At 48.3% G+C, this 12,793-nt stretch overlaps 1 protein-coding gene across 1 annotated transcript; it reads right to left on the reverse strand.

Annotated features, from left to right (window-relative positions):
• Positions 1-12,461, reverse strand: LOC125631477 (ecto-ADP-ribosyltransferase 5). Its single transcript, XM_048838245.2, has 5 exons — positions 12,394-12,461; positions 5,377-5,463; positions 2,893-3,589; positions 1,653-1,685; positions 1-419 (listed from the first exon to the last, which is right to left on the reverse strand). Exons 2-5 carry the CDS (start codon positions 5,440-5,442, stop codon positions 277-279), a joined length of 939 nt encoding a protein of 312 aa, XP_048694202.2. The 5' UTR covers positions 5,443-5,463; positions 12,394-12,461; the 3' UTR covers positions 1-276.
• Positions 12,462-12,793: the final 332 nt, after the last annotated feature.

Below are 12,793 nucleotides of genomic sequence, written 5' to 3' on the forward strand. Positions count from 1 at the left end.
TCATCAAAAGTCAGTACAAAAGTACTAGCATGACAGCAATACAAGTAATTATTTATATAACAGGCACCAATTTGTAGCTTTACCATTGTAAGACAAATCCCACCTTGAATAGAACTATGAGCTTTCAATTCGATCTACTCATCGATAACGTATTATCAAAGCTTGCCCAAGCAGGTACCAGAGACACGCCCTCCATGTTTCTGGTTTCCCCTTTGGAACGCTGGCAGAATAGCAGGACGGCTTTGGATCTGGCAAATCCCATCACCATGATTTGTGTTAGAGGGAAAAAGTGAGTAACACAAATACGACAATTGAGAAACCAGCAAACCGCTTCAGAGCAGCAACATGAACCAGGATGATGGATCCTCCAAACAGTAAATGGCTCAGAACACTGGGGAAGGCGATGCCGCCTCTAGTAGCTGTTGATAGGAAAAAGCAGATCAAAGAAGTGATAGGAAATTATTTCACACTGACAGAGATCTTTAAAGCTGGACACCGGTACCCTTCCCAACAGCTACTGGAATCTGTTTATGCCAGAGGGACAACATTAATCCATTTCCCCTCTGCAGGACACCCCATCCTGGGATTTCCCTGGGACATTCACCTCACTGGTGAGATATTTCACCGGCTTCCTCCCTCCTCAGCCTGCTTGTTCCTTTGGTATCAATCATTAGTGAGCACGTTTCACCCAAGCCAGTCCCAGAGGCTCTGATTTGGAGCTTGTTGTCTGCCACCTAAGTGTATTCCAGACCAGTTATGAATAAAAGACATGAGTCTATGAAAGACTGGCTGCAGACACCAGTAACACCATTTCTGTTTTGGGCTTGTTTTTTTTTATTGGCTTTAGGGAAAATGTGGAGCTGGGCAGAGAAGAGTCATTCCATTTCATGGAGGATTTTGATATTTCAAAATTTGCTTTTGTTCTGACATGGAATAAAAAAAACCCAAATTTTGAAATTCTCCACACAAGAGAAGGGAGCATCAACTCTGGGACAGTCCACCAAGCAGGCTGTCCCAGAGTCGGGGGCACTGGAAGTCCTGGGGTCAATGACTCTTAGGCAGCCCACCAGCCAAGCTGCCAAGGAGCCAGGCGGGTGAGCTGGCCAGAACCCAGGCAACGTTCTGACAGAACAGTGTCAAAATCAAAGTCTCTGCAAAAGGTTTAGAGTTTGACAAATTTTCAAATTCCAACGAGAAAATATTTTGTTGAGATTTTTCCGAGCTCTGGTAAAATAGTCCTGTTTCGTCCTTTGGGAGGATGTCGCCCCACTGGGGACAGAATGGGTCTAGTTATGAGAGGAGAGAGATAGAGACACACTTGTGGTGTTGGGTGAGGGGATGTGTGTTCAGCCTTTAGTTCAGAACAATGAAGTTGAATCATTAGTGCTCTAAGGGGTTATTTTCCTTACATTTATTTTCTGAAATCAACTGTGCCTGGAATTGAGTCAGACGTGAAGGTGCTCAGATACGAGTCATGAGCTCCATACGAGAACCTGGATAAATGGACAGAACGTGCAGTTCACCCCACTTTTTTCTCAAGTTGTTTCCCTGTGTATGACATGTTTGCCTGGTGGGGTTGGTCTTGGCCCTGCCCCTAAATACAGAGGGGAAGTTATGGTCAAATCAATGAAAACAAAATGTTTCTTTCTTACCAGAGTTGTCAACACACATTTGGTTCTTCTCTCCTATGGTACAAACAGAGAGGATCAATGAAATGTGACCTCAGGTAGAATTTTCAACTCCATTCTACTATTTCCAGAGAAACATAGTAATTGTCAGACTGGATCCCGCCAACAGGCTACATCTAGCCTGGTGTCCTGTCCCTGATTGAGGTCAGGCCCAGCTGCATCAGGTGAAGCTGTAAGAAACCCTGGAGTGGAATTACCTACGCATACAGGAAATTACTTCCCCAACCCTGGCAATTAGTGACTGCCTTATGACCTCAGGCCTAAGGGTTTATTGCTCTTTTAAAAACAATTTTTTACCCTATGTAACATAACTGTGGAGATTCTGTCTATATAAATAGTTAATTCCCATGGGTTCATATAATGCTGTTATAATATTTTTACATTATTCTCCATCCCATCATTCCTTATGCTTGCAAGCATTTATGTTTCCTTTATAGACCTAGCAGCACATTGAACAGAGGTTTTCATTGAGATTTGCACTGAACTCTCCACAATGATGGCCGGGTTTCCTTCTGAGTTGATGCAGCTCATTAACAATCCAGGGAAATTATTCCTCACAATGTGCATTACCTTGAATGTGTGTCAGTGAATTTCACCGGATCTTGTGTTGCCCATTCACCCAACTTGGTTAGATCTCTCTGAAGTTCCTCACCGTCATCCCTAGTCCTGACTGCCCTAAATAATGTGCCATCTGCACACGATGCCGCCTGACTGCTCCCTTTTCCACAGCCTGTGGATTTGCTGTGCTGTGTCTGAGGAGCCACAGCTGCTCTGCCACGGCTCTTGTGGACTCTGTACGAGACATGTGTGTGTTGAAGACTCACAGTGTTTTGGGGCCTACACCTGTCTTCCTAGTGCTCCCATTGCCAGGGTGTCATAGAATCATAGAAGATTAAGGTTGGAAGAGACCTCAGGAGGTCATTTAGTCCAACCCCTTGCTCAAAGCAGGACACCTGGTGTCGTGGGTGTCTAGGCATCTGGGCACCTTCTCTTTCCTAAGTGAGCGCTTGGGACCCAGTGTCCACCCTCCCCAGCCCGAGGTCCTCCCTAGCAGCAAGAGTCGTGGCAGCCTGTCTCCCCTGGTCCTGGTGGCAAGTCCCCAAGTCAGCGTCCCTCTCATCAGCTCTCCCTGAAGTGGGGTTTTCAAATTCTCCACAGCAAATAGCCCTACACAGATATTTCTCATGTTCAGCCCAGTACTCACCACCCAGGTATGCACAGTTAAAATGGCTGCAGGTCCGGTTTGTGCTCCGGAGGACAAAGCGGTTACTCCCTTGTCTTCGGGACACATTGAATATCTCATGGACTGGGATTAATACTTCTTCCTCCTCCTGAATGCATGAGAAGGCCCTGATCTCAACACCAGAGCAAGTGTGAATGGTGAGCAATGTGTCCATGCCAAATTTCTTAGCTACTCCTATATCAAAAGACGAAGAGGCAAAGTATCCAAACCTAATGTGACCTGATCCCGTGTGCTGAAGTCTGACAGAAACCCCTCGGTACACTGTCCTTTTGTACATCATATCACACCTCCCTCGTAAGAGCTGTGAAGCTCTTGTCAAATAATAATGAAAGGCTTTGAAATGGAAACTGGCCATGTAATGAGCTCGAGATGTCCCAGCCCCTCTGACTGCCGCATTCAACTCACTGTGAAAGTCATTGTCAGTGTAGGCTATAATGGCTCTTCCATGCTCATCTTTAAAGCCTATGGGCAGAGAAATCTTTTTCTTTACAAGTTCCCATTTTTTTTCTGAGTTTTCCCACACCCTGCTAAACAGTGAGGACATGGACTTTTCTTTTTCTAGCAGTCCAGGTGCAATTCCATCCATTTCTTCAGCACATGCTAGATATTGGTCATCAAAAGCGTCATCCATCATGCTCAGCTCCACCTGACATTTTGCCTGGGAGAATAAAGGAAACGTACGGTCACATTAGCATTTGTGTTACAATAGCATCTAAAGGTCCCACCCAGGATCAGGGCCCTGTTGTGCTCGGCCCAGTACAAACACACTGGAAGATGGCCTCTGCCCCAAGACAGAGGAAAGGTGGGAGAAAGGGATGGGACACACAAGCAGAATCCTCAGTGTGTTGCTTGGCAAATGTCACATTGGCGCCTCGATTTTTTTGGGAGGGAGGAGCGGGGTGGGTGTGATGCGTTTGTAGCTGCCCTGTAGTAATTGATTAATACTGTCCGTTGCCCTGGTTCCTGGGGAAAAGAAGCAGGGATGGATACAAGAGGTCTGGGAATGCAGGGGATCAGAAAATCTGTGTCAGGTTTAACAAGAAACCCTTAGTTAAGAGGGGAGAGGGAGTTGTTCAAGGGAGCCAGGCTCAAAGACAGGTCCAGCTGGGGTGCAGAGAGCCTGCCTACATTAGCCCCAGGGGATGGTAGCCCTTTAGGTAAGACTGATGTGAGTGTGGACTGTGGGTTGTTTTAAAATCCGGTTTCTCTAAACGATTTGTTCCCACAGTAAAATGAACAACACTTCTTTGGTGTCAGCAGATACTACACTGCGCCCCGACTCCCGAAGGGATGAACCGCAGGGACCTGAACTCAGCCGGAGCTGCTGGGTAAGCACGATGGACACACAGGTACCTCAGCCCAGGGCCCCGTCTGAGAGTGGGAGAATCACAGGATTCCTGCCCAGGAGGGTAAAGGCACAAGGCCTGACACCCGAAGGGATGCACTCAGAGACCAGAGAACCATGTACCCATGACAGAGGTGTTTTTAGTTTACTGGGGTCTATGTTAGTGTAATAAATATATTGTGGGCAGATGTAGGGTTAGGAAGAAAGGCAGGAAGGGATACATCAATAGGAAAGACAAAGCAAGGGGAACAAGGGACATAGAAGGGAGGGCGCTAGGAGGGACTGAGATCCCAATCCACTCCCACAGGAATATCTAGAAACTACCCCCATTTACCTCAGAGGGAGTCAGTGGGTTGCCATCTCCATATGCCTGCCATGCACTGCATGCTCCAAGGCTGGCGGTGCCCGTGGGAAGGTTCCATCTAAGATCCAACCCCCGAATGCACATGGAGGACGGCAACACTGTTGTGGTGGGTTGTATAAACCCCACACTGGTTAACCAGGCCTAGGGGTCGTTTGGACTGGAGTTTGAGGGGCTGCAGGGAGAGGGGGAAGACCTCGGCAGTCCCTCTCCTGGCAGTAAAGAGTGGAGAGACCTGAGGGGAACAGGAAGGCTCCCGCAGGGTGGGGAGGAAGCCTGAGCCAGGCAGAAATTAGTTTAATTTTGTTCTTTTGGTTTGGGATTGTGTTGGGGGATTCCACGGGGGAGTCCTGCGAGCCCAGCCCTGAAAGAAGGGTGAGCCAGGGGAGGCTGTGCGGGCTGTAAAAGGGCTGTGGTAGGAAGATGTCAAGGGAGGCAGCAGCAAGGAGTCTGACGGAACAGACCTTGGCTGCTGCTCAGAGGGTCCCTGGACTGGAACCCAGTTTTGTGGGAGGGCCGGGGTTCCCCTACCAGCCACTGCGGAAGGGGTTGTGGGGCCCTGATTAGACAAACACCTGTCCAGGCTGGTCTCAGCCCACAACCCTGCACTAGATGACCTCTCAAGATCCCTTCCAGCCCTACATGTCTGTAGGTCTAAGGCAGTGTGGGTGCCTGCATAGTCTTGAGCAGAAACACAAGAAAACACAGAGTGCTTCACTGGCAAAGCTCAAGAGTTTACCTGAGGGATTCCCAGCCAGGTGTGAAGACAGAAGTATGTCAAGGGGATCAGCAGAGGCTTCATCATGGTTCCAACATCCCTGTGCAGCTGCAGGAAAATCCATCAGGAAAATCAGTGGAGATTTGGGGGGAAAGAACACACCAAACCTAAACATCCTCCCGATTGTTTCACCGTGATCCATTGTTCCACATTCAGTAACTAGGATTTCCCAGGTGGGAATTGGTAATCTCCCAGACTGCAGCCCAGCCGTAACGGAGGTGGGTTTGATCCTGAAATACAGTTCTCAGCTGGGGGGAGGGGAGTAGTTGTGGGGAAATCCTGCTTTCACTTCATGGTGATCACATTTCCCTAAAAGCCTTTGGGAGTTAGAAATATGATCCGTAGTGCTGCTGTGTTTACTTGTAAGTGCCGTTACACAGCACAATACACAGAAACCAGCGGTCAGGCAGGTCTGTTGATCCTAGGGAATGTGGCTAAAATAATGACATAGCTCAATATTTCAGTACCTCACCCAAGTGCCTGGTCAAGTGTTTGCTTGGCAACTACCTTATACACTCTGTGCCTCGCTGCTTAGTTCTGCCCTGTGGCTAACGGGGTGATCAATGACTCAGATGTCAAACACCAGGGCTGATCCGGTCACAATCATATGGCCCCTCTCAGAGACACAAACACAGGCCATGGTCACCTGGCCAGGTCAGGGACCCAAACCCTAGCTACATGGAGACAAACAGCAAACAGACCAGCATGCAACTTACCAAGTCCCTTTACCTCCATGCACCAGATCCATGGCTACGCCCTGAAAAACTCCCCTGCTTGCCTCTCCTCTTTGCCTGCTGAGCCGATCCCTGGTTTAGAGGGTATGGTGGGGACTTGGGTCTTTGGGGGTTGATTTTCTGGCCAGGGAAAGGGATCCAGGCATTGGAATTTGGAGTCTGGACCCTGGGGGAGAACCAGTGACATGGGGACTAGGGAGTGGCAGTGTCTTGTTCAGGGAAAGCAGAGGTAGGGCCAGGAGTGGGAAGCAACAGGCTTGGGGTGTTTCCAGGGAAGGATGGGACTTCCACTGAACACCTGGAAATGCCATCCCTCCCCTGCCAGGTGGGTAGAAAATGAATCTGAACACATTTCATATTTCTTTTAATAACAATGGGCCAGGTGATGCATCTTCGTTTGAAATGGATCTTCCATTGTAGTTTGACACTGCCAATGTAAGCAGGGTCTGCTGACTTCTTCCCTGACAGCTAGCTGGGAGGGGAGAAACTTCCGGAGAAAACTGTATTTACATAAACACAGCTACTCTGCTTAGACACCTACTCTGCTTAGATAGAACGCTGTTGCTCAAAATTATCAACTTTGGCTAGGGTTGGGTTATAAATCAGTGGGGAAAGTAACTAAAATACATTCCTCATGGATTGTATTTTCTAAATGGACAACCTACACTAAGTTCTCAATTACTGAGGGACAATCTTCACTCATTGCTATATTTGCCTTCCACAACCGACACTCTGAATAACTTTTCATGAGTGATGTACCCAAATACTTGGATGCTAATAAACTGTATTCTTAAATTTATTCACCTTAATTTAGGTTATTGCTGATTATGCACTGTATGTATCTTACAACTTTAAAAACAAACTTTGTATTTGTGGATAATCTAAGCAGTATACCCAGATGTACAGACACTCTTTTCTTAACCTGTGACTAACATTAGCTTTAATTAAAAAAATTAAAACTGAATGCAGGGGTAGTGAAATGCTGTTACCAATATTGGTCGCATTATTGTAATACAGGGAAGCAGGACTGTGCTTACCTGTCCCAAATGAGGGGGTCATCCTCAGATGAAAGAACTTTGTTAAGCCAGGGGCTCAAACGCAGAGCCCTGTGAAAGTAAGAGGAGTGGGGACAGCTGTCCCAGCCAGGAGGTGTGCGGATTCTCCCTAGGAGTCCCCAGATTGTTTTGACCCTTTCCTTCCCACAGCTCAAAGAAAGAGCTAAATAGGCTTCATTAGGAGCCTCTTTTGTTTTTTTTTAAATGCTCAATCAGAGCAGAAATAAGTTGTGGTAGGACTGTGTTTCTGCCCAACCTGCTAAGAGCTAAAAATTACTGAGAGCTGAAATCGCTTGAGATGGGGCAGTGTCTCTGCCCAGCCTGCAGAGAGCTGAGCATCACTAAGATACTGAGGTGCAGAGGTCACAGCAGAGAGGCAGGTGGCAGCAGAATGTGACTAGCAGTTGGCTTGTGAACGAGTGGCTGGTGAGGCGGTGAGCAGAGCGAGTGGCCAGCAGGGTGGCTGGCAGAGAGGGTCAGCGAGCGAGTGCCTGAGCAGCGGAGTGAATAAGGTACCTCTATACCCCCCACTCCACCCAGGGTGGGAGGTGAACTCTGCAGATGCACCTCTGAACCCTTGGTCTGCACTGACCAAGGTCAGCAACTCTGAATGGGGTGCAGAGAAGAGTCGGGCATGGGATAGGGATTTTTGAGTTGCTGGACTTAAGAACTTGAGGGGGAAAGATCACTGCCCAACTTACTTGGGGGTGGATCTGTTGCTCATGGTTTATGTTTATGAACCCTGTTTGTGGCATTTTCCCAAATTAACACCAAGTTACTTCCCTCCTTTTATTAAAAGTTTCTTTTGTATGCTCAGACTCCGTGCTTGCCTCTCAGAGGTGCCCGGGGTGGTGTGTAATTTTCCCAGGTTACTGGGTGGGGGCTTGCACCGGTTCTCTGTTGTATCGATAGAAAGGAACCCCTAGACAATGAACCGGGCCCTGGTTGCTGCTGGCTTTGCCTGGCAGAAGGGTTACACCAAAATATATCTGAGCTTTGACACATTTGGGGGGATACAGCCACATTCTCAGTGCTTCATGTTTTCTTTTTTAAGGCAGGATCCCCTTTTGAATGTAAGTCCAAATAAATGCCTGATTCTCAAGGAGAGAACACCACCTTTCCACTGTAAAACCCCATTTGTGTGCTTTTCTGAACCTCAGACTGATTTTTTTACACATTTCCTCTCTCTGTCTCAGCTATCTTCCTGTAGAACCAGTAATGGAGTTGCTCTCCAAAGACTCCGTTGGCTATAACTTCGCCTGGGGTTTGTAGGAGAGTTGAAGGCTCTGCAAAATACTGAATACAATTCCAGACTGTGTTACTTTTTCACACATCTTCTCTAGGGCTGACGGGAAAACACTGTAGATTTCACCAGGCCCTGCTCATACACTCTGTACCTCGGGAAAACACCCAGCACCCCCATGTTCATCCTTGTAAAATGATTGTGTGGTATCTAATGCAAAGTTTGTCATGTTGGGTGTCTTCATAAGGCTAAAGATGCACTGAGCGTTATTGTTATAGGTTATAATTTCATGTATATAGTTATGAGGCTGAAAATGTGTCCTCATGGCTTTAAACAGGCCCAGACAAAAACTTTCCAAGAGCAGAGGGGCAGTTCACACTTCATCAGGGCATGTATGGAACAAACCCAGCCCAGCCTCACAGGAACAAGGGACACTGGCCTCGGCAGCAACAAAGGATCTGTTGGACTCTCAAGTGAATCACCCCCTTCCTTTGGTCAGTTTGGGATTGCAATGAGGTAATGCTCATCTGAGTCTGAAGGGGGAGTGTGCAAAGCCAAGAGGGAAGAAAGAACATGATAAAAGGGAGAGACGTTTACCATACTCTTCCTCTCTCTTCCACCTCCATCTACAGACACCACCACCAAGCGACTGAAGTGCTAATCAAAGGGGAGAGCCTGCTTGAAGGGCAACCAGCCAGCCTGTGGTGAGAAGCATCTAAGTTTGTAAGGGCACTGAAAGTATTAAGAGCAGCTTAGAATGCGTTTTGCTTTTATTTCATTTGAACAAATCCAAACTGTTGTGCTTTGACTTATAATCACTTAAAATCTATCTTTGTAGTTAATAAATTTGTTTGTTTCTTCTACCTGAAGCAGTGCGTTCGGTTTGAAGCGTGTCAGAGACTCCCCTTGGGATAACAAGCCTGGTGCATGTCAATTTCTTTGTTAAATTGATGAACTCATATAAGCTTGCAGCTTCCTGCTGGCATAACTGGACGCTGCAAGACGGAGGTTCCTAGGGTTGGGTCTGGGAGCGGAGATATTGGCTAGTGTCATTCAGTTGCACAATCCAAACAGTTTACATGCCAGAGGCTGTGCATGAACAGCCCAGGAGTGGGGGTTCTCACAGAAGCGCAAGGTAAGTCTGGCTCCCAGAGCTGAGGATTGGAGTGACCTAGTAGATCACAAGTCCAGATAACACTAGAGGGGAGCATCACACCTGCCCCTAGAAATTCAGTAAAATATCACTAAAATGTGGATAAATGTTCCTTCTGTTACAGGATTTTCTTCCCCTTAATGTAATCTTGCCTCGGCATGGAAGCATGAAATAGGCCTTGCTAGAGCCCTAGGCGTAACTAACAGTGTGAACCAAAGGCTGTGAACCAGAGTAGGCCTGGCCTGGGCAATATAGCAACACACCAGGTATTGGCTAAAACCAAGTAAGCACAGTCCTGACTGGAGATGTTGGTACAGGACACCCAGAGTTCTCAAGTAATGGCGTGAACATATTCCGAGGAGATGGTACAGGGACATGCCGATCTGAGTAAGATAAGGATGGGATGACAGGATAATGGATGGGGATGTTTTGGTCGAATTAGCAGGTACCAGGATAAGGCCGGTAACCATCCACATCTGGAGTGAAATCTGTAACTTGTCTGTGTTAATGTATAAAAGGAGAAGCCATAGGAGGGGCACCTTTGTCCAGCTGAGGGGGCAGCGTCCCAGGCACTGACTGAGCTGGTTCATTGTCACACACATTCGTATGTTAGTGTCCCTGAAGTTACTAGTGGAAGCTAGGGCCATGCTTTGGCGACAATAAACCTGGCCGAGTGCCTTCACCACTGAACTGAGATGGTCCCTTAGTGAAACTCAGTGGGGTTTTTTGGTTGACCCTCTGCCAATACCAGGAGAAAGGGGAAGAGCGGAGAAGAAATTAGGATCCTGAGGCTGACAGTCCCCAGGGCCAATGGGAGAGGCCAATGCTCCAGGTCAGCCTGATTGACAGGGCAGGCAGGCCAATGAGGGACTCAGGAGCCCAGGGACCGGGTGTGAGCTGGAGCTGCCAGGGACAGAGTAGGGCAGAGCTAAGGAGAGAGCTGCAGCCAGAGCTGGGCTGGGGGCAGAGCTGGGGCAGCGCAGACCAGTTGCCCCGATGAGGATCCAGGGCTTAGCTGTAGTGAGGAGCCGCGGGCCCAGAGCCAGGCTAGCGGGTGCCGGCTGTGTCACCTCTAACACTGCAGCTGAGTGCAGTGAGTGGCTGGGAGAGCCGGGGGGACGGGGGAGTGCAGGGATACATCACCCGACCAGATCCCTTGCAAGCTGCACTCAGCAGGGAAACACGAACCCGACAGGGGAGCCAATGCTGGGGAGAAGGGTCCTGCCACCTAGACTCTGTGGGCGTGTGGCCACTGCCAGAGCAGGGATCTGACCTGCACACCCAGGGCCTGGGAGGGAGGCCTGGGATGTGTGAAGAACAGACTGTGAACTTCCCTTATGTCCCAGAGACGCTGTTTGTGGTTTCCCCATGCCTACAGCGTGGGTTCCTTGTTTCACCTTTCCCATTTTCCCTTATTTCTCTTGCTGCTGCTGTTTATTAAATTGTATGTAGTTTGAACTGAATGCAGTGCTCAATGGGTACGGGAGACAGCACCCCGGAGCGGGGCCACCCTAGCTCCTGTCCTAAGTGACCACCACAAGATGGGGGGGTTACTTCCCCCAGGAGTCCTGGGCCCAGCCTTGTTGGGGTTATGAGGACTCTGCCACACAGGAGAGTGGAAGAGGAGTCCCTGAGGTCAGGCAGGCCTCTGGGTAAAGGGAGCTGGGGTGGGGACTTATCCTTTCGCCAACCGATTCCAGGGGTAGTGCAGAAGCCAGGAAAGTTCCCCACAATAGCGGGAACATTCCCCAGTTTACATTTGCACGCATGGGTATGTCTGGAGAGGAGTTTTGAAGTCCTAATTTCAGCGGGGTTAAGGTCAGCCATGTGTATGGCGGGAGGGGATGTAGCGGTGGCCCTGACCAGCTACATCAGCGTAAAAACTACAGAGCCCCTGACAGAGGAAAATAACAGATATAAATCTGTTCTGGTAAAAAGATGTGGGACGGCTCTCAGTGATTTTGCTCCAAAGTGAGCCAGCTCTTACTCTGGTTGTGAGAGGGCTCAGTGGGGTGGGGATCCAGATGCAGCTGGTTGGGGCCAGGTGGGGTAGGTAGATCCAGGTTTAGGTGGCTCGTCGAGAGGGTCTATAAAGAAATCTATGGTGGAGAGTCCGCAAAAATTCAGTGTAGTTGTGTCAGTAGAGGATGGATCTTTACAACAAATAATCAGGGATGTTTGCACTCTACGGAAACAGTTGTGGTCAATGTCTTTTATGATGTACATGTGAGACAATAAGCAGATTTTTTTTGTTTTCACTGCAGAGGGTTTTAAAACATTTCCGTAGTTTCCCCATCCCAAAAGCTTTTATAATTTTATAACAAGTTAAAGCTCTAAAATCAACTCAACAGAAAATATTGGACTTTTCAGTCTGTACACCCCCCAGATTCTACCCTCTGATATTACAATCTGCATAACAAACATGCCCAGAGCTCCCAACCCAGATTGTGGCCCCGTTGTGCTAGGGGCTGTCCATAGGGAGGCTGTGCCAATCCCCAAAATCTTACAATCTAGAGCAGACAAAGGCTGGTAGAAGAAAGCGAGGTAGAGTGACTTGCCCATTGTCACACCCAGCGGGCCAGGGGCAGAGCTGGGAGGAAAGCCTTGGTCTCCTCGCTCCAAGTCAGCTGCCTTATCCACTGGCCCACCCTCCCCCTCGGTTCCACAGGTACTGGACAGGTGTAACTGCAGGCAGATTTGTATCATCGTCTAACCTGTTGTCTAGAGATAAATGCAGCAGAAGTGTCTGTAATTAAGATAATGAAGAGTAAGGATTTAATGATGTTACTATACCTGACTTTCCCAAGTGTGTCTGAGTCCCTGGCAGGCTGCTGGCCTGAGCAAGAGATGGCTGCAGTTGTAGAACTTAATCTGCAGTGTTCATGACACAGGAAATAGTTTGACTTTATCTAAGAAATGGCCCTGCAGACTTTCACTTTCGGAACGAACGGTGTTTGCGTTTTTTTTAGGAAATAAGGGCCTGATCTAAATCCCCCTGAAGTCAATGGAAAGACTCCCATTGATTTCAAGGGGCTTTGGGTCAGGCCTGTACAAAGTCAAAACGTTACGATGAGCTAGGGCCAGGGCTCCTGAGTATTCCCAATAACACCTGTTTCCAAACGTATCCACAAAACTACCCCCATTTTATCCTCTGTGCTCCCTGTTCTAGGGTTCTTTACCTCCCTGTCCCAGA

Source organism: Caretta caretta, chromosome 1 (genome assembly GCF_965140235.1).
Source record: "Caretta caretta isolate rCarCar2 chromosome 1, rCarCar1.hap1, whole genome shotgun sequence".
NCBI lineage: Eukaryota > Metazoa > Chordata > Testudines > Cheloniidae > Caretta > Caretta caretta.